A 23,067-nucleotide genomic window follows, 5' to 3' on the forward strand; every position below is an offset into this window, starting at 1 on the left:
ATGTTGGACTGGATGCCCTTTGGGGGTCTCTTCCAACTCCTAAGAGTCTATGATTCAGGGGCAGGACGGCCATCTGTCGGGAGGGCTTTGGTTGTGTTTCTCCTTGCATGGCAGAATGGGGTTGGACTGGTTGTCCTTTGGGATCCCTTCTGAATCTAAAAGTCCATGATTCAGAGTCAGGATGGCCATCTCTCAGGAGGGCTTTGATTGTGTCTCTCCTTGCAGGTCAGAAACGGGGTTGGACTGGATGGCCTTTGGGGTCTCTTCCAACTCAGAATATATTGTGAGTCCCCTTTGCTGGAAGTTTTTAAGCAGAGGCTGGACGGCCATCTGTCAGGAGGGCTTTGGTTGTGTCCCCTTGGAGGGCAGAATGGGGGTTGGACTGGATGGCCTTTGGAGATCCCAATACTATGAAATATGTTCCTTTTTTTTCTTCTTCCCAGCCAGTTGGGACAAGTTCAACATTGTTGCCTGCGATTTCCTCCTCCCTTTCCTCTCCCTTCTTGTCTCTTGACAGCTCTGCCTGCTTGCCTGCCCCTTGTGTACTTTTCGAGAGGAGAAGAATGAGTCTGCCTTGTTCGAGTTCTTGTTTGAGTTCTCCTTCTTCTTCTCCTTCCCCCTTGTGTGGTTTTGGGGGTGGCCTTGTGGCCCTGGGCGGGACACAGAGCCCACGTCATGCCGTGACTCAATTTTGGCCCGCCGGAGCCTGGATCCTGCCTTATAAAAGAGCTGGAAGCGCACGGCTTGGGCAGAAGGCAAGGAAGAGGAAGCATCTGCAGACTCATCTCTCCAGAAGACGAAGTTCTCAAGATGTTCCTGGCTCTCCTCCTGACGTCCTGCCTGGTCCTGGCCAAGTCGGCCACTTTGGCCCCCAGAGGTGAGTCCTCCTCTGCCATTCCTCCTCTGCCTTCCCACTTTCTTCCTCCCAAAGAAAATCCTAGAATCCTAGAGTGGGAAGAGGAACCAAAGGCTGGATGGCCATCTGTCGGGAGGGTTTGGAGCCCATCCCAAATAGAAACATAGACTCCTAGAGTCTGAAGACACCCCAAGGGCCATCCAGTCCTTGCTCTGCCAAAGGACTAGATGGCCATCTATCGGGTTTGGATACTATCCAAACCCTCCCGACAGATGGCCATCCAGTCCTTATTTAAAAGCCTCCGAACAGGGAGACTCCACCGCCAGGCTTTCTAAACCCTCTCGACAGATGGCCATCCAGCCCCCGTTTAAAAGCCTCCAAATAGGGAGACTCTACTGCCAGACTTCCCAAACCCTCCTGACAGATGGCCATTCAGCCCAATTAAAAGCCTCCAAACGGGGAGACTCCACTGACAGGCTTTCCAAACCCTCCCAACAGATGGCCATCCAGCCCTTATTTAAAAGCCTCTACCGCCACTTTCTAAACCCTCCCCAGAGATGGCCATCTAGTCCTTATTTAAAAGCCTCCACACAGGGAGACTCCACCGCCAGACTTTCCAAACCCTCCTGACAGATGGCCATCCAGTCCTTATTTAAAAGCCTCCAAAGAGAGAGACTCCACCACCAGACTTTCCAAGCCCTCCCGACAGATGGCCATCCAGCCCAGTTAAAAGCCTCGAAACAGGGAGACTCCACTGCCAGACTTTCCAAACCCTCCTGACAGATGGCCATCCAGCCCAATTAAAAGCCTCCAACCAGGGAGACTCCACCGCCAGACTTTCCAAACCCTCCTGACAGATGGCCATCCAGCTCTTGTTTAAAAGCCTCCACTGCCACTTTCCAAACCCTCCCAACAGATGGCCATCCAACCCTTATTTAAAAGCCTCCAAACGGGGAGACTCCACCGCCAGACTTTCCAAACCCTCCTGACAGATGGCCATATAGCCCTTGTTTAAAAGCCTCCAAATGGGGAGACCCCCACCGTCAGACTTTCCAACTTGAATGTTTTAATCTTTGACATTCATAGAGCTTGCAGAGACCAGTCCAACCCCTTTCACCATTCCAGGAAGGCACCATCCGAGCCCTCCCGACAGGTGGCCATCCAACCTTTGGTACAGCTTATAGTACAAAACCTTAAATCATTATATCAATCTGATCATAGAATCATAGAACCCTAAAAAGTCATCCAGTCCAACTCCATTCTCTCAGTCAGGAAGACACCAATAAAACTCTCCTGACAGATGCCCATCCAAACTTTGGTACAGCTCATAATACAAAACCTTAGTAGTTATGTCAATCTGGTTGTAGAAATCATTGAGTCAGAAGGGAACCCTAAAAGGCCACCCAACCCCATTCTCTCAGTCAGGAAGACACCATTAAAGCCCTCCCGACAGATGCCCATCCAAACTTTGGTACGGCTCATAATACAAAACCTTAGTAGTTATATCAATCTGATTGTAGGAATCATTGAATCAGAAGGAAACCCTAAAAGGCCACCCAACTCCATTCTCTCAGGCAGAAAGACACCAATAAAACCCTCCCGACAGATGCCCATCCAAACTTTGGTACGGCTCATAATACAAAACCTTAGTAGTTATATCAATCTGATTGTAGGAATCATTGAATCAGAAGGGAACCCTAAAAGGCCACCCAACTCCATTCTCTCAGGCAGAAAGACACCAATAAAACCCTCCCGACAGATGCCCATCCAAACTTTGGTATAGCTCATAATACAAAACCTTAGTAGTTATATCAATCTGATTGTAGGAATCATTGAATCAGAAGGGAACCCTAAAAGGCCACCCAACTCCATTCTCTCAGGCAGAAAGACACCAATAAAACCCTCCCGACAGATGCCCATCCAAACTTTGGTATAGCTCATAATACAAAACCTTAGTAGTTATATCAATCTGATTGTAGGAATCATTGAATCAGAAGGGAACCCTAAAAGGCCACCCAACTCCATTCTCTCAGGCAGAAAGACACCAATAAAACCCTCCCGACAGATGCCCATCCAAACTTTGGTACGGCTCATAATACAAAACCTTAGTAGTTATATCAATCTGATTGTAGAATCATTGAGTCGGAAGTAAGAATCATAGAAGGCAATCCTAAAAAGTCATCTAGTCCAACCCTATTCTCTTAGGCAGGAAGACACCATTAAAGCCCTCCTGACAGATGCCTATCCAGCCTTTGGTACCGCTCATAGTACAAAACTTTAATCATTATAGCAATCTGATCGTAGAATCATAGAAGAGAACCCAAAAAGGCCATCCAATCCAACCTCATTCTCTTGGGCAGGGAGACACCATCAAAACCCCATAGACAGATGGCATTCTCTCCTGACGTTTCGCCTACACCTACGACAAGCATCCTCAGAGGTTGTCAGGTCAATTATTCCCACAATGAAGGTTTCTAGAATCCTAGAGCGCATCCAATACAACCTAGGCACCCATTAAAGCCCTCCCGACAGATGCCCATCCAGCCCTTTTGAACATTCCATTCTCCAAACTGAACAATTCGCTCCTCTATTTGGAATTAAGCCCCATCTATTGAAATGTTTCATCCGATCAGACGTTTGCAAACCCACGGCTTGCATCGTAATGTGTCCAAAATCAAAATATCGTTGCATAAAAGAGGTTTTTTGTCTTAGTTTCCCCTTTTAATGGGGCGGGGGGGGGGGGAGAGAGCCCGCTCTTCCGGGTTGTGATTTGCAGCGGTCTTGTGACTCCCGGTCTGTGTTTGTTTTGCTCTTGCTTGCAGGCCAGCCAGGGATTCGTTGCATGTGTTTCCCTTTAAATGCGACTCCTGCAGTTGCGCAATTGTGCAACATTTCCAAAATAAATAAATAATAATAATAATGATGATGATAATAATAATAATAATAATAATAATAATAATAATAATAATAAATAGATATATATTGTAAGCCACTCTGAGTCCCCTTCGAGGTGAGAAGGGCGGCATATAAGTGCCGTAAATAAATAAAATTATCATTATTATTATTATTATTAATAATAATAATAATAATTGGTCACTTTTTTCTGCAGCAAACAAACTGCATGTTGACATCTCACTGGGTAGGCTGCGTTTATATTGCACAATCAATGTGTGGCTTGCTGTGAGTTTTCTGGACTGTCTGGCCATGTCCCAGAAGCATTCTCTCCTTACCTTTCACCTACATCTATGGCAGGCATCCTCAGAGGTTGTGAGGTTTCCAGGTCTGAAAATTCACAGCAACCCATTATTATTATTATTATTATTATTATTATTATTATTATTGGGTTGCTGTGAGTTTTCCAGACTGTCTGGCCATGATCCAGAAGCATTCTCTCCTGACCTTTCGCCCACATCTATGGCAGGCGAATCCTCAGAGGTTGTGAGGTTTCCAGGTCTGAAAATCCACAGCAACCCATTATTATTATTATTATTATTATTATTATTATTATTATTATTGGGTTGCCGTGAGTTTTCCGGGCTGTCTGGCCATGTCCCAGAAGCATTCTCTCCTGACGTTTCGCCTACATTCATGGCAAGAATCCTCAGAGATTGTCAGGTCTTTTGGCCAAATCCTCAAAACAGCCTTACCTTTGGGTTACTGTGAGTTTTCCGGGCTGTCTGGCCATGATCCAGAAGCATTCTCTCCTGACATTTCGCCTACATTTATGGCAGACATGCTCAGAGGTTGTGAGGTCCGTTGGAAACTAGGCAAGTGGCATTTATATATCTATAGAATGATGTCCCGGTGGGAGAACAAACTCCTGTCTGCTTGTGGCACGTGTGAAAGTTGCAACTTGCCACCTTGATTAGCACTGAATGGCCTTGCAGCTTCAAAGCCTGGCTGCTTCCTGCAGGTTTGAATCTGGGGGGCGGTGTGAGCTCCCGCTATTAGCCCCAGCTTATCTGAGGAGCGGGGTGACTTCCCACGGTAAGGCCAACCAGTTTGAAAACATGCAAATGTGAGTAGATCAATAGATGGGAAGGTAACAGCGCTCCAAGCAGTCATGCTGGCCACATGACCTTGGAGGTGTCTATGGACAATGCTGGCTCCTCGACTTAAACATTGATATAGATGAGCACCAACCCCCAGAGTTGGACACGACTGGACTTAATGTCTACTTGACAGATACAACTGTCTACTTGACAGATACAACTGCGTAGGTCGACAGCAAGCTAGACTATTAATGGTTGGGAGCTCACTCTGACCCGGGTTGGCTTCGAACTCATGAGCTCTCAGTCAGTAGTGATTTAATGCAACTAACTTTATACCTAAGCAGAATAAAGTGGGACTATGACTTCCCTTGATCTTGATTCTATCGTTTTCGTGATGCTTTGAGTTGGATTTGCAGCCATTGCAAGGGGAAAGAAACCGGGACATTTTAACGTTTGCTGGGAAAATGGGACGGCAGAGGATTAGTTTCCCATGATCTCGATTCTATAGTTTTCATGATGCAGCATGGGTTTGCATTGGGTTTTTTTGCTCCTCTATTTTGAGTTGGATTTGCAGCCATTGCAAGGGGAAAAAAACCAGGACATTTAATAATAATAATAATAATAATAATAATAATAATAATTTTAACCTCTGCTGGGGAAATGGGACGGAAGAGGATTAGTTGCCCTTGATCTCGATTCTATAGTTTTCATGATGCATCCTGGGATCGCATTGGTGTCTTTTGCTCCTCTCCTTTGAGTTGGATTTGCAGCCATTGCAAGGGGAAAGAAACCGGGACATTTTAACGTTTGCTGGGAAAATGGGACGGCAGAGAATTAGTTGCACTTGATCTTGATTCTATCATTTTCGTGATGCAGCCTGGGATTGCATTGAGTTTTTTTGCTCCTCTCCTTTGAGTTGCATTTGCAGCCCTTGCAAGGGGAAAGAAACCAGGACATTTTAACATTTGCTGGTGAAATGGGACTGCAGAGGATTAGCTTATGGGAAACGTACCCATCCTATTGGCAAAGAAAACAGGGAACGGCCCCAGGAAGGCGCCAGGCCTGCCATCCTTGGCCGCCAAAGCAAATTTGCACCTTATTTGCGGATTGCCGCCCCAATTCCTGCAAAGAGGAAGAAGATTAATCCGTCGAGGAAGCGGAGCCGGATTTTCCTGTTTGCTCTGATCCGTATATCAGACAGATAGGGAGAAGAAGCCCTTGAAACGGATCAAAAACTGCCATTGGTTCCTTGCTAATATTTGTTTTTTCCCCCGCTCTCTGACTTCTTGACATCCTCAAATAGTCTTGATTGGATGCGTTTGAAAGGAAAATATTGACAAGCCGCAGATCCTCTCGGAGGAAATGGGTGTCACAATCATCAGAGATGATGACAACGCTGCAAAACGCCCAAAAGGCTTTGCGCAACGTTTTGTGTATTTACTTTATTATTATTTTTTGCACTGCAGCTCCCGGAAAGTTGCATCTGCACTGTTGCGTTTAATGCAGTTTGGCGGGCTTCGAAGCTCAGGTGTATCTTTCAGTGCCACTTGCTAGTATTCACCAGTCCGTGATTCGAATCCCGTATTTCTGGGTTTTTTTCCAGGGGTCAGCGATGAGCAGCCTCCTCCGCCGGTGTCCTTCGATGGCGTCCTCCAAGAGCAAGTGCGCCCCGAAAACATCCCGCTGGAGTTTCTCCTCCAGCAAGAAATGGACTTATCGGACGGTAAGGCTCCAAAGAGATTGAGTTTTACTTTAGAACAGCGGTTCTCAACCTGGGGGTTGCGACCCCCAGAGGGGTCATTTGGCAATTCTTGAGGGGTCGCAGACCTGCCTCCTTAGGCCCTGCCTCCTCGTGGGGGTCTCTTCCAACTCTAGGTTTTGATTATTCTTTGACAGACGGAATGGCCGTCTGTCAGGAGGGTTTTGATGGTGTTTACCTGAGTAGGACAATGAGGTTGGACTGGATGTTAGACTGGATGAACTTTGAGGTCTCTTCCAACTCTAGGATTTGATGATGCTTTGACAGACTGAATGGCCATCTGTCAGGAGGGCTTTGATGGTAGGACAATGGGGTTGGACTGGATGTTGGATGACCCTTGGGGTCTTTTCCAACTCTAGGATTCGATGATGCTTTGACAGACTGAATGGTGTTTATATGACAGGCTGAATGGCTATCTGTCAGGAGGGCTTTGATGGTGTCTATACGACAGACTGAATAGCCATCTGTCAGGAGGGCTTTGATGGTGTCTATATGACAGAATGAATGGCCATCTGTCAGGAGGACTTTGATGGTGTCTATATGACAGACTGAATGGCCATCTGTCAGGAGGACTTTGATGGTGTCTATATGACAGACTGAATGGCCATCTGTCAGGAGGACTTTGATGGTGTCTACCTGCGTAGGACAATGGGGTGGACTGGATGGCCCTTGGGGTCTCTTCCAACTTGATGATGATGACGATAATAATAATAATAATAATAATATTGACGACATTTTGGTCTTGTGTAGGTCTTGACCTCCCCATGCAAGTCCAGAATCGGCCCTCGACTCCACTCAACCCCAGAGGACACAATCCCCTCCAGAATTCAAAGATCCCCCGATTCAGCCTGGCGGAGTTCCCCCCGGCCCGCCCGGCCCCCTCCAACATCGCCAACATCTGCAGCGAAGGCCGGAAGAAGCTCTCCTACGGGCCCTGGAACCTGCCCCAGACCAGCTTCAGCCACCTCTCCCGGCAAGGAGAGGCCCTCAACGAGCTGGAGGCCGGAGTGAAGACGTGCTGCCAACTGGACGAGGGAGAAAAGCTGCCCTGCTGCGTCGATGTGGTAAGTTGGCAACTCTTTCCGCTGTCCACTTCAGCTCAAGAGATCCCAGATTACGCTATGTAACAAAATTTGGGGAAAAAATCCGGAATCACTTGGCTTTTGGGTGTTTTCTGGGCTGTCTGGCCAAGTTCCGGAAGCATTCTCTCCTGACATTTTGCCCCCATCTATGTCAGACATCCTCAGAGGTTGTGAGGTCTGTTGGAAGAAAAAAAACCCAGAGCCATTCCAGTTTACCTTTGCTTTCTTCTGAGGCTGAGAGTGTGTGACTTGCCCATCAGATTTTTAAAATAGTCTTCAACTATAGTCAGGCAGGAAGCAGCCAGGCTTTGAAGCTGCAAGGCCATTCCATGCTAATTAAGCTTGCCAATTGCAACATTCACATGTGTCTCAAGCAGACAAGAGTTTTTTTTCTCCCACCCACCTCCCAACAAAGGATTCCCCTAGCCAGGAAGCAGCCAGGCTTTGAAGCTGCAAGGCCATTCAGTGCTAATCAAGGTGGCCAGTGGCAACATTCACACTTGCCTCAAGCGGACAAGGGTTCTTTCTCCCACCCTGGACATCAACCTCACTTTACAACAGACCTCACAACCTCTGAGGATGCCTGCCATAAATGTGGGCAAAACGTCAGGAGAGAATGCTTCTGGAACATGGCCAGACAGCCCAGAAAACTCACAACAACCCAGTGTAGTATGCATTTGCCTACGTAACTTCCATCTTTCCTCCTGGTACTTGTGGTGCCAGGACTCACCCTCTACTCTGCTTTTCATCTACCTTCTCCCTAATTCCTTCACATTTCGTAATTCGTTTGTTTGGTCTGGATCGATAGTGGAAATACCATGCTGCATGAGATCACCTTTGTAATGTCATTCCTATGACGTTACAATGATGTCCATCACGGTGCGCTCCAATGTTTGTAGCGGACATCAGCAAAGGATTGTGTGTCCGAAGGCATGAAAAGTTCCTCTTCCATGTCAAATGGTGTATTTATGTTCTCTTGGCATACTCCAAGGGAAGCCATTCCTCTTCTCCTTTTGGGCATCCCAAGGAGTTTGTTGTGCAGGGAGACACAACCAAAGCGCTCCCAACAGATGGCCTTCCAGCCTCTGGTTAAAAACCTCCAGAGGAGGAGACTCCACCAGACTCCAAGTCAGTATATTCCACCTCCAGAGAAGGAGACTCCAATATATTCTGAATCTTAAGAGTTGGAAGAGGCCACAAAGGCCATCCAGTCCAACCCCATTCTGCTATGCAGGGAGACACAACCAAATCCCTCCCGACAGATGGCCTTCCAGCCTCTGGTTAAAAACCTCCAGAGGAGGAGACTCCGCCATCAGGAAGTTTTTCTCAATGTTTAAGTGCTGCAATTTGAATCCGTTGACCCTCGGTTCCTCCTGCCACTGACCCTCCTCCATCTCTCCAATCCTGCCCCAGTGGTCTGAAGCCTTGGAGTACTTCTGCTTGTCCGAATTCGCCGTGAAGACCACCCCCTACCACTGCTGCAAGCTGGAGGGTCGCAGTCGGGAACGCTGCTTCGTCCAAGGGACTCCCTTCCCGCAATACAACTTCTAGGGACAAACCTCCTCCTCTTGCCCCAGATGCACGAGACAGAAGATGCTGGATCTCTCGTTCCTTTCCGATGAACCCACTCTCAGAGACTGCTAGCGTTCACGGACTTATCTCTTCTGGAAACAACCTTTACTTCAGCATTGTGTACTGATTATCATGGTCTGAACGCTATTTGTACCACAAATAAATATATCTTACCATTGATCAAATACATCCTAGCCTATCTAGCCTAGGCCACAATAGTCACCTAACTAGATTTGCGAGAGGTGTACTATAGGATCAGAATTAAGAGGGGAGGATGAGGAGAAAACAGCATTCAATTGCCCATTGGGCTCATTCCAGTATATAGTGATGCCCTTTGGGTTAAAAGACGCACCTCATATTTTCATACACTTCATCAATGACTTACTCCATAGTTGTACAAGAGAATTCTAGTCTACCTTGTTGATATCCTTATGTTGGGAAATTCTTAGATGAACATGTCACATTAGTAAGAAAGGTGATGGGAAAACGGTGGGAAGCACAGCTGTGCCAAACTGTCAAAAGGCAGATTTCATAAGAATTTGATTATCTTGGGTTCCACATATCTCCCAGCAAAGTGTAGGATGTAAAATTTCAGGGATTCCTAGGATTGTGTTTCCACTAACCGATCTATTGAAACCTAAGGGGAGGGGAGAGACCAGAGCAAAGTTAAATTGGACACCAGAATTATTTATTATTTATTTATTTACCGCATTTATATCCTGCCTTTCTCAGTCAGAAGGCAACTCAAGGAGGCTTACAAGTTGGTAGCAATTTGATGCCACAACAAACATAAAATAAAGTTTAAAAACATTAGCACATAGTATTGAAACCATACAAAAATATACAATCAGAATGCCAACAAGCGTTTGAACAACTTGAAACCCTGCTTACAACCCAGCCCATCCTTGGAGAAAGAATCATTTGCAGTAAAAGCAACGCTACTGATGTGTCGAGTCCCCCGGTAGCACAATGGCTGAAACCCTTTTGCTGGCAGGACTGAAGACCATCAGGTCAGCAGTTTGAATCTGGAGAGAGCGGGTTGAGCTCCCTCTGTCAGCTCCAGCTCCCCATGCAGGGGCATGAGAGAAGCCTCCCACAATAATTATTTATTTATTTATTTATCATGTCTGGAGCAAACCAAACAGTTGTATTGCATTTTTTAACAAACATACATACATACATACATACAAAACACCAAGTTTGCAAGCTTGGTAGTTGATTAAATGTCCTTTGACTAGTATCTGGCCACTTGGAGTGCCTCTGGTGTTGCCGCAAGGAGGTCCTCCCTTATGCATGTGGCAGGGCTCAGGTTGCATTGCAGTAGGTGGTCAGTGGTTTGCTCTTCTCCACACTCGCATGTTGTGGATTCCACTTTGTAGCCCCATTTCCTAAGGTTGGCTCTGCATCGCGTAGTGCCAGAGCGCAGTCTGTTCAGCGCCTTCCAAGTCGCCCAGTTTTCTGTGTGCCCAGGGAGGAGTCTCTCATTGGGTATCAGCCGTTGATTGAGGTTCTGGGTTTGAGCCTGCCACTTTTGGACTCTCGTTTGCTGATGTGCTCCAGCGAGTGTCTCTGTAGATTTCAGAAAACTATTTCATTATTTAAGTGGTTGGCGTGCTGGCTGATACCCAAACAGGGGATGAGCTGGAGATGTCTCTGTCTTGGTCCTTTCACTATTGGTTGCTACTACCTGGCGGATGTCAGGTGGTGCAATACCACCTAAACAGTGTAATTTCTCCAGTGGTGTAGGGCGCAGACACCCCATGATAATGCGACGTGTCTAATTAAGAGCCTCATCCACTGTTTTAGTGTGGTGAGATGTGTTCCACACTGGGCATGCGTACTCAGCAGCAGAGTAGCACAACGCAAAAGCAGATGCCTTCACTGTGTCAGGTTGTGATCCCCAGGTTGTGCCAGTCAGCTTTCGTAGGACATTGTTTCTAGCGCAGACTTTTTGCTTGATATTCAGGCAGTGCTTCTTGTAATAATAATAATAATAATAATAATAATAATAATAATAATATCAACTTTATTTATACCCCGCCACCATCTCTGCAGCAGCTACGCTGGGCGCACTTCTTTAGCCATTTCAACTTCACGTTGCTGCATAAACAGAATTTCTTGTCAGATGCTGTATCCAGAATATCATAGGCAGATAAAAATCCCCCGGAAGTAGTGGGCACAGTGTTTGGCTGGCAGCACTTGGGCTTGGTAGCTGCCGGCTACATGGTGTCTAAGAAGGAGAACAAAGGAAATAAGATAGGGATGGCCAAGGAATTGCAGGAGGAGGCCAACGAAGGCCTGGTTGAAAGAGCATAAGGATGCTTTGACAGAAAGTGATACTGTGGTTATATGGGGATACGACCCTAGTGCACTGAGGTTCCCAACCAAGAATATCTGCAAGCTACGAATATTATGGAGATCCATCTCCGCCACGGTCACTTTGCAGGATTCCACCTTGTTTGTGCACCGGACGCGGCTTGGAGAGCTCATTCAAGAAGTGCTGTCGGATGCCCTCAAAGGGGTGAGTTTGAGCCAACCATGGACTTCTGGAAAGGCACGGATTCATACCGTCAATGGGTGGGTCGTACAATCATAGAATCGCATCCAAACACACCCAGTCTCTGAATCATAGGATCCTCAAGTTGGAAGAGGCCCCCGAGGGCCATCCATTCCAACCCCTTCCTGCCAGGCACCATCCAAGCCCTCCCAACAGATGACCTTCTGAGAAGAGGGAGGAGATGGGCAGGAAAGATGTATAAAAGGAAGTGGTGGTGGGAAAAAGTCAGTAGTGTCTTCCTTTGCTGGTATATTGATATATTGCTGATATATTGCAGAGATACAAGCAATATATCCATTTCAAAGCAAAACCGGCTTGTGAGTGGTTATTTAATATTGCTATATAGTTCCTACAGTCTGACAAGGAGACCCCACAAGAGTCCTGGGCAGCACATCCTGCTGCTGAACAGCTCTCGATGTCAAAGCACTCTTCTCAATTTGCAAGGCTTGGTTTGTTTGCTTCCTGCAAGAAGCAATAAAGAAGGCCGTGCAAACGCCTCTCTTCTTGCGCAGAGCTGGCGGAAAACATTGTCAAACTACCACTCCCAAAATCCCATAGCCTTGAGCCATGGGAGGTTATTAGCATAGCACCGTATTATTATTATATATTACTATATGGTACTATACCACTATACTAAACCCTAGTAGCAGTAGTAGTATTAATATTATTCATATTATAATTAATATTATTAATATTAATGTTATTAATAGTACTAATAACAATATTATTCTTTGTAGTAGCAGTAGTAGTATTAATATTATTATTATTCTTTTTAGTAGCAGTAGTATTCATATTCATAATTAATGTTATAATATTAATGTTATCAATAGTACTAATAACAATATTATTTTTGTAGTAGCAGTAGTAGTAGTATTAATATTATTAATATTATAATTAATGTTATTAATATTAATGTTATCAATAGTACTAATAACAATATTATTCTTTGTAGTAGCAGTAGTAGTAGTATTAATATTAATAATATTATAATTAATGTTATTAATATTAATGTTATCAATAGTACTAATAACAATATTATTTTTGTAGTAGCAGTAGTAGTAGTATTAATATTATTAATATTATAATTAATGTTATTAATATTAATGTTATCAATAGTACTAATAACAATATTATTTTTGTAGTAGCAGTAGTAGTAATATTAATATTACTCATATTATAATTAATGATAGTAATATTAATGTTATTAATGGTACTAATAACAATATTATTCTTTGTAGTAGCAGTAGTAATATTAATATTATAATTAATATTATTAATATTAATGTTAGTAGTACTAATAATATTATTCTTTGAAGTAGCAGTAGTATTAATATTATTAATATTATAATTAATATAATTAATATTAATGTTATTAATAGTACTAATAATATTATTCTTTGTAGTAGCAGTAGTATTAATATTATAAATATTATAATTAATATAATTAATATTAATGTTATTAATAGTACCAATAACAATATTCTTCGTAGTAGCAGTAGTAGCATTAATAATATTAATATTATAATTAATATTAATTTTATTAATAGTACTAATAACAGTATTATTCTTTGTAGTAGTAGTATTCATATTATTCATATTATAATTAATATTATTAATATTGAAGTTATTAATAGTACTAATAACAATATTATTCTTTGTAGTAGCAGTAGCAGTATTAATATTATAATATTAATAATATTAATGTTAATCGTACTAATAACAATATTATTCTTTGTAGTAGCAATATTATTATTATTAATATGAATGTTATTAATAGTACTAATAACAATATTATTCTTTGTAGTAGCAGTGGTAGTATTGATATTATTAATATTATTAATATTGTAATTAATGTTATTAATATTGTTATTAATAGTACTAATAACAATATTATTTTTCTTTTCTTCTCCAGTGGGAAAAAGTCCTCACGCACTACTGTGGGTGGGAATTCTCCGTCAAGACCAAGCCCCACGAATGCTGCCTGAAGCACCACAAGAAGGACCGCTTCGGCTGCTTCACCGACCTGGCCCCTTTCCCCGCTTACGATATGGAGATCCAGTCGGTCAACCTGGCCGAGATCAATTCCCCGCTCCTGGACACGCTCTGCGGCCAGGTCACGCTTCTGAGCAAACAGTAAGTCACCAATCTTCTTGCACACAGAACTGGGGGGTGCTATAACGGCGCTCAATGCAATCATGCTGGCCACATGACCTTGGAGGTGTCTATGGACAACTTCCTGTATATCGATATGACTTTATCTATGGCGTATCTGCATCCACACTGCCTACAATGCAGGGCTGTTTGGCAGGTGACAAAGATCATATGCAAACCGCCTTCCAAAGACTTGCAAATCAACGATAGGGTTACATATCATAATAATGATCATTCTTCCAGTTAAGCGTGAGAGACGAGAAAATGAGTGCGCCATGCGGCATTTCTGGTTTGCTTAAGAGAAACCACAAAGGACACATGCATGTCCCGAGAATGCTGTGAGTGGGTGTGAGATACACCATTTGGATGGATGCAATCACTCGTGGGTGTGCTGCTCCCTCTTGCGGGCACAATGCAAAGCACGCCCCGTCTTCCCAAGGCCCGAGAAGCATTGATGAGGAATATACATTACGTTAAATATACATTAAATTACATATCATACAAAAGTCGATTTCTTCTTTCTCCAGGAAACAACTCCCCAGCCTCATCCAGAATATCACCGAGTCCTGTTGCCAACTGCAAGGCGGTGAGCGGATTCAGTGCGCCAAGGATGCGGTGAGTAACTGGTTGGAAGGAAAGCATTACTCAAATTTAAGGGATGGTTATGGTGGGGAAAGCATTAGCGCACTCCTCGATATGCATCCGGACCCTGGTTGGAAAGTGCTGAAGCCCAATGGCCCTCTCAAGTCCTCAATGCGCATCAGAAGTCTTCCAGGTGCATCAGGGTGCATTAAACATTCTCGGTGCACACTAGACGCTCCCACTGTTAATCAAAAGTCCCTAATGCGCATCAAAAGTCATTAATGTGCACCAGAAATCCCCAATGTGCATTGAAAGTTATTACTGTGCACCAGAAGTATCTAATGTGCATTAAAGTCATTAATGAGCACCAGAAGACCCAATGTGCATCAAAAGTCATTAATGTGCACCAGAAGACCCAATGTGCATCAAAAGTCATTAATGTGCACCAGAAGACCCAATGTGCATCAAAAGTCATTAATGTGCACCAGAAGACCCAATGTGCATTAAAGTCATTAATGAGCACCAGAAGACCCAATGTGCATCAAAAGTCATTAATGTGCACCAAACGTATCTAATGTGCATTAAAGTAATTAATGTGCACCAGAAGTTGCTAACGCGCATCAAAAGTCATTAATGTACACCAGAAGTCGCTAGTGTGCATTAAAGTCATTAATGAGCACCAGAAGTCGCTAATGTGCAGCAAAAGTCATTAATGTGCACCAAAAGTATCTAATGTGCATTAAAGTCATTAATGTGCACCAGAAGTTGCTAACGTGCATCAAAAGTCATTAATGTACACCAGAAGTCACTAGTGTGCATTAAAAGTAATTAATGTGCACCAAAAAGTCTCTAATGTGCATTAAAGTCATTAATGTGCACCAGAAGTCGCTAACACGCATCAAAAGTCATTAATGTGCACCAAAAAGTATCTAATGTGCATTAAAGTCATTAATGTGCATCAGAAGTCGCTAACGCGCATCAAAAGTCATTAATGTGCACCAGAAGTCGCGAACACGCATCAAAAGTCATTAATGTCCACCAAAAAGTATCTAATGTGCATTAAAGTCATTAATGTGCATCAGAAGTCGCTAATGCACATCAAAAGTCATTAATGTGCACCAGAAGTCGCTAATGTGCATCAAAAGTAATTAATGTGCACCAGAAGTCGCTAATGCGCATCAAAAGTCATTAATGTGCATCAGAAGTCCCCAATGTGCATTGAAAATAATTGATGTGCACCAAAAGTATCTAATGAGCATTAAAGTCATTAATGTGCACCAGAAGTCGCTAATGCACATAAAAAGTCATTAATGTGTACCAGAAGTCCCCAAGGCGCATCAAAAGTCATTTATGTGCACCAAAAGTATCTAATGTTCATTAAAGTAATTAATGTGCACCAGAAGATGCTAATGCGCATCAAAAGTCATTAATTGAGTCCCCTTCGGGGTGAGAAGGGTGGAATATAAATAAAGTGTTATTAGATTATTATTATTATTATTATTATTATTAATGTGCACGAGAAGTCCCTAATGCGCATCAAAAATCATTAATGTACACCAAAAATCCTCAATGCGCATCAAAAGTTATTAATGTGCCACAGAAGTCCCCAATGCACATCGAAAGTAATTAATGTGCATCAAAAGTATTTAATGTTCATTAAAGTAATTAGTGTGCACCAGAAAATGCTAATGCGCATCAAAAGTCATTAATTGAGTTCCCTTCGGGGTGAGAAGGATGGAATATAAATAACGTGTTAGTATTATTATTATTATTATTATTATTATTATTATCATTTCCTAATGTGCATGAGAACTCCTTAATGCACATCAAAGGTCATTAATGTGCATGAAAAGCCCCTAATGCGCATCAAAAGTCATTAATGTACACCAGAAATCCTCAATGCGCATCGAAAGTCATTAATGTGCACCAAAAGTATCTAATGTTCATTAAAGTAATTAATGTGCTCCAAGAGATGCTAATGCCCATCAGAAGTCATTAATTGAGTCCCCTTCGGGGTGAGAAGTGGGAATGTAAATAAAGTGTTGTTGTTGTTGTTGTTGTTGTTGTGCACCAGAAGTCCCTAGTGTGTATTAAGTCATTAATGTGCACCAAAAGTCCCTAATGCACATCAAAAGTAAATAATGTGCACCAGAAGTCCTTAATACGCATCAAAAGTCCTTAATGTGCACCAGAAGTCCCTAATGTGCATCAAAGTCATTAATATGCACCAGAATTCCCTAATGCGTATCAAAGGTCATTAATGTGCACCAGAAGTCCTTAATGCATGTCAAAACTCATTAATGTGCACCAAAAGTATCTAATGCGCATTAAAGTCATTAATGTACACGAGAAGTCCCTAATGTGCATCAAGTCACAAATCTGCACCAGAAGCCCTTAATGTACATTATTCGTTTTGAACTGGATTATATGAGTCTACAGTGCCATTTAATCCAGTTCAAAGCAGATAATCAGGATTTTCTGTGGCAGTGTAGATGGAGCCTTAATGACATTGTTATTATTGATCTCCAGTCCTAATGGATAATACTTAATGACATTGTTATTATTGATCTCCAACCATTATGGATAACACTTAATAACATTGTTATTATTGATCTCCAACCATTATGGATAATTAATAACATTATTATTATTGATCTCCAGCCCTAATAGATAACACTTAATAACATTGTTATTATTGATCTCCAACCATTATGGATAATTAATAACATTATTATTATTGATCTCCAGCCCTAATAGATAATACTTAATGACATTGTTATTATTGATCTCCAGCCCTAATAGATAACACTTAATAACATTGTTATTATTGATCTCCAGTCCTAATGGATAATTAATAACATTATTATTATTGATCTCCAGCCCTAATAGATAACACTTAATGACATTGTTATTATTGATCTCCAGCCCTAATAGATAACACTTAATAACATTGTTATTATTGATCTCCAGTCCTAATGGATAATTAATAACATTATTATTATTGATCTCCAGCCCTAATAGATAATACTTAATGACATTGTTATTATTGATCTCCAGCCCTAATAGATAACACTTAATAACATTGTTATTATTGATCTCCAGTCCTAATGGATAATTAATAACATTATTATTATTGATCTCCAGCCCTAATAGATAATACTTAATGACATTGTTATTATTGATCTCCAGCCCTAATAGATAACACTTAATAACATTGTTATTATTGATCTCCAGTCCTAATGGATAATTAATAACATTATTATTATTGATCTCCAGCCCTAATAGATAATACTTAATGACATTGTTATTATTGATCTCCAGCCCTAATAGATAACACTTAATAACATTGTTATTATTGATCTCCAGTCCTAATGGATAATTAATAACATTATTATTATTGATCTCCAGCCCTAATAGATAATACTTAATGACATTGTTATTATTGATCTCCAGCCCTAATAGATAACACTTAATAACATTGTTATTATTGATCTCCAGTCCTAATGGATAATTAATAACATTATTATTATTGATCTCCAGCCCTAATAGATAATACTTAATGACATTGTTATTATTGATCTCCAGCCCTAATAGATAACACTTAATAACATTGTTATTATTGATCTCCAGTCCTAATGGATAATTAATAACATTATTATTATTGATCTCCAGCCCTAATAGATAACACTTAATGACATTGTTATTATTGATCTCCAGCCCTAATAGATAACACTTAATAACATTGTTATTATTGATCTCCAGTCCTAATGGATAATTAATAACATTATTATTATTGATCTCCAGCCCTAATAGATAATACTTAATGACATTGTTATTATTGATCTCCAGCCCTAATAGATAACACTTAATAACATTGTTATTATTGATCTCCAGTCCTAATGGATAATTAATAACATTATTATTATTGATCTCCAGCCCTAATAGATAATACTTAATGACATTGTTATTATTGATCTCCAGCCCTAATAGATAACACTTAATAACATTGTTATTATTGATCTCCAGTCCTAATGGATAATTAATAACATTATTATTATTGATCTCCAGCCCTAATAGATAACACTTAATGACATTGTTATTATTGATCTCCAGCCCTAATAGATAACACTTAATAACATTGTTATTATTGATCTCCAGTCCTAATGGATAATTAATAACATTATTATTATTGATCTCCAGCCCTAATAGATAATACTTAATGACATTGTTATTATTGATCTCCAGCCCTAATAGATAACACTTAATAACATTGTTATTATTGATCTCCAACCATTATGGATAATTAATAACATTATTATTATTGATCTCCAGCCCTAATAGATAATACTTAATGACATTGTTATTATTGATCTCCAGCCCTAATAGATAACACTTAATAACATTGTTATTATTGATCTCCAACCATTATGGATAATTAATAACATTATTATTATTGATCTCCAGCCCTAATAGATAACACTTAATGACATTGTTATTATTGATCTCCAGGCCTGATAGATAACACTTAACGACATTGTTATTATTGATCTCCAACCATTATGGATAATCAATGACATTATTATTATTGATCTCCAGCCCTAATAGATAACACTTAATGACATTGTTATTATTGATCTCCAGGCCTGATAGATAACACTTAACGACATTGTTATTATTGATCTCCAACCATTATGGATAATCAATGACATTGTTATTATTGATCTCCAGCCCTAATAGATAACCCTTAATGACATTATTATTAGTGATATCCAGCCCTAATGGAGAGCACTTAATGACGTAGCTATTATTGATATCCACCTTGTATGGATAATATTTAATAGCATTGTTATTATTGATATCCATCCCTAATGGAGAGCACTTAATGGCATTGGATGGCCATCTGTCGGGGGTGTTTTGATGGTGCTTTCCCTGCTTGGCAAGGGGTTGCCATGAACCGGCGACCCTAAAGGTGAGTGATATTGGTCCCCAAAAGCTGACCCATCCTTTCTTCTCCCCAGAAATCCCAGTTGGTGGCCACTCTTTGCACCTCCCGGAGGAACACCTGGAGGGACCCCCAGCAGTGCTGCGCCCAAGCGGGAGACGCCCCCCGGGACACCTGCTTCGATGCCAACTACCTGGGCACCCTCCCTCTCGCCGGCGTCGCCGAACTCCTCCCCGACCCCACCGAGATTGCCATCGAAATCCCAACCGAATGATTTCCGCGTCGCAAAAAAGTTTCCCCTGACTGCGCATGTCTTCAGCCCTTTTCCTTTGCTCAGAGTGGGGGAGATTGCCATAGAAATCCCAACCGAATGATTTCCGCGTCGCAAAAAGGTTTCCCCTGACTGCGCATGTCTTCAGCCCTTTCCTTTGCTCAGAGTTGGGGAGATTGCCATCGAAATCCCAACCAAATGATTTCCGCGTCGCAAAAAAGTTCCCCCTGACTGCGCATGTCTTCAGCCCTTTCCCTATGCTCAGAGTGGGGGAGATTGCCATCTAAATCCCAACCGAATGATTTCCGTGTCGCAAAAAAGTTTCCCCTGACTGCGCATGTCTTCAGCCCTTTTCCTTTGCTCAGAGTGGGGGAGATTGCCATCGAAATCCCAACCGAATGATTTCCACGTCGCAAAAAAGTTTCCCCTGACTGCGCATGTCTTCAGCCCTTTCCCTATGCTCAGAATTGGGGAGATTGCCATCGAAATTCCAACTGAATTATTTCCGCGTCGCAAAAAAGTTTCCCCTGACTGCGCATGTCTTCAGCCCTTTCCCTATGCTCAGAGTGGGGGACCGTATATACTCGTATATAAGTCGACCTCGTGTGTAAATCGAGGGCAGGTTTAGGAGCCAAGATTATGGACATTGATAGGAGTCATTGATCACTTGCAGAACGGATTACCGTATATATTTGTGTATAAATTGACCTCGTGTATAAGTCAAGGGCAGATAAATTGAGGAGTGGATTACCATATATATTAGTGTATAAGTCGACCTCGTATAGAAGTTGAGGGGACATATAGGAACCAAGATTACGGATGTCGATAGGACTCATTGATCAATATATACACATATATATTTGCGCATAAGTCAACCTCATGCATAAATTGAGGAGTGGTTTACCGTATATATTAGTGTATAAGTCAACCTCAGGCATAAATTGAGGAGTGGATTACCGTATATATTAGTGTATAAGTCAACCTCAGGCATAAATTGAGGAGTGGATTACCGTATATATTAGTGTATAAGTCAACCTCAGGCATAAATTGAGGAGTGGATTACCGTATATATTAGTGTATAAGTCAACCTCAGGCATAAATTGAGGAGTGGATTACCATATATATTAGTGTATAAGTCAACCTCATGTATAAGTCAAGGGCAGATAAATTGAGGAGTGGATTACCGTATATATTAGTATATAAGTCGACTCCATGTTTAATTTGAGGGCTGGTTTAGGAACCAAGTTGATAGGACTCATTGATCAATTGAGGAGTGGATTACCATATATATTAGTGTATAAGTCAACCTCGTGTATAAATCAAGGTCAGATAAATTGAGGAGTGGATTACCATATATATTTGTGTATAAGCCAACTTTGTTTATAAGTCGAGGTCAGATAAATTGAGGAATGGATTACCATATATATTTGTGTATAAGCCAACCTCGTGTATAAATCAAGGTCAGATAAATTGAGGAGTGGATTACCATATATAGTAATGTATAAGTAAACCTCATGTATAAGTCAAGGGCAGATAAATCGAGGCATGGACTACCGTATATATTAGTGTATAAGTCGGCCTTGTGTGTAAATCAAGGGTAGACAAATTGAGGAGTAGATTACCATATGCATTTGTGTATAAGTCGACCTCATGTATAAGTTGAAGGCAGATAAATTGAGTAGTTGATTTATTTGTGTATAAGTCGACCTCGTGTATAAATCAACATAAGGGCCCAAGATTATGGATTTTGATAGTACCTGTCAATATCGATGAGTAAACTACCATATATATCCATGTATAAGGCAACTTTCTGTACGAGTCGAGGACAGATTTGGGGGCCAAGATTATGGATTTTGATAGGACCCATAGATAATCAGGGAGTAAATTACCATATATATTGTGTACGAGGCAGATTTGGGGGCCAAGAGTTTTGATAATGACACATGGATAAGTCATTTAGAGCTTATACACCAAACTAATTCCCTTCTTAGATGTTAGATAAGCCGTACCGCATAGTATTTACCCACCGATAAGTCAGTTTTGGGGGGTTGATCTGTTTACCTAATGCTTCTAGGCTTATACACCGGTATATACGGTAAATATCTTTCTTTTTTTTGTCCCAAGTCCCCTTCCTGCAACCAGCAAAAGTAAATATTTCTCCGTCGTGGTCCCTGTGAATTGCACATATGGTCATTCCTGCGGATGCGGATGCCCATTAGGATGCTAAGGGTTTGGGGCTTTGGGGGGGCACTTTTGGGGACGAAGAAGACCCCCCAACAAACCTGAAGGATTTGCAGAAGGGAGAGGAGTATTTATTTCTTTTCTTGCAAAGCTTAGGCGACGCAGCGCACGCTTTAAATGAAAGACGGGGTTCGTAAACATCCGCCCGATTCCCCGTCAGGAGAAACGTGCTCGCCTTCCTCGCCTTCGCAGCCTCCTCGCTCGACGTCGGCTTCGTCAAACGCTTTGCTTGGAAGCAAAAACGTTTCAAAATAAACCTCTTTTGCAAAAAAAATTGCTCTTTCGCTCCGGCTTCTGTCTATTAATAATAATAATAATAATAATTATTATTTATTTAGTACCCCGCCACCATATCCCCGATGGGGACTCGGAGCGGCTTACATGAGGCCAAGCCTAAACAACAATTACAATAAAGAGAAACCGAAAACGCGAACCGAAAATGCAAACAATAAACAACATCATAATTACATAAAACATATGAATACATAACAATATAAAATTGCAGTAAACACAACACAATAACAATGGGCGAGTTGGACGAGACTCCCCATTTCTGCCTTGATATTCTGGGACATATATAACTGTGTGGAAGGGCCCTTAGAGTTGGAAGGGGCCACAAAGGCCATCCAGTCCAACCCCATTCTGCCATGCAAGGGGAGACGCAGGCAAAGCCCTCCTGGGGGATGGCCATCCAGCCTCAGCTTTAAAACTTCCAGAGAAGGAGACACCAATATATTCTGAATTTCAAAAGTTTGAAGGGGTCACAAAGGTTATCTAGTCCAACCCCATTCTGCCATGTCGGAAAAGCACACACAAAGCCCTCCCGACAGATGGCCATCCAACCTCTGCTTAAAAACCTCCAGAGAAGGAGAGTCCAATATATTCTGAATTATAAGTTGGAAGGGGTCACGAAGGCCATCCAGTCCAACCCCATTCTGCCATGCAAGGGGAGATACAACCAAAGCCCTCCCGACAGATGGTCATCCAGCCTCTCAACCATAGACTCTTAGAGTTGGAAGATACCCCAAAGGCCATCCAGTCCAACCCCATTCTGCCACGCAA

General features: G+C 41.8%; 1 protein-coding gene across 1 annotated transcript; it reads left to right on the forward strand.

Moving 5' to 3' along the window:
* Positions 1 to 510: 510 nt before the first annotated feature.
* On the forward strand, positions 511 to 22,279 carry ECM1 (extracellular matrix protein 1). Its single transcript, XM_060758018.2, has 6 exons — positions 511 to 877; positions 6,452 to 6,571; positions 7,358 to 7,671; positions 13,731 to 13,951; positions 14,497 to 14,584; positions 19,570 to 22,279. Exons 1-6 carry the CDS (start codon positions 811 to 813, stop codon positions 19,765 to 19,767), a joined length of 1,008 nt encoding a protein of 335 aa, XP_060614001.2. The 5' UTR covers positions 511 to 810; the 3' UTR covers positions 19,768 to 22,279.
* Positions 22,280 to 23,067: the final 788 nt, after the last annotated feature.

Source organism: Anolis sagrei, chromosome 12, assembly GCF_037176765.1.
Source record: "Anolis sagrei isolate rAnoSag1 chromosome 12, rAnoSag1.mat, whole genome shotgun sequence".
Taxonomy (NCBI): Eukaryota; Metazoa; Chordata; class Lepidosauria; order Squamata; family Dactyloidae; genus Anolis; species Anolis sagrei.

Excerpts from the sequence above, each read along its gene's own strand:
- ECM1 (XM_060758018.2), top strand. The coding sequence starts at position 811 with ATGTTCCTGGCTCTCCTCCTGACGTCCTGCCTGGTCCTGGCCAAGTCG. Across the intron at positions 7,672-13,730 it reads TGCCCTGCTGCGTCGATGTG|TGGGAAAAAGTCCTCACGCA; the intron begins GTAAGTTGGCAA and ends TTTCTTCTCCAG. Across the intron at positions 14,585-19,569 it reads TTCAGTGCGCCAAGGATGCG|AAATCCCAGTTGGTGGCCAC; the intron begins GTGAGTAACTGG and ends TCTTCTCCCCAG.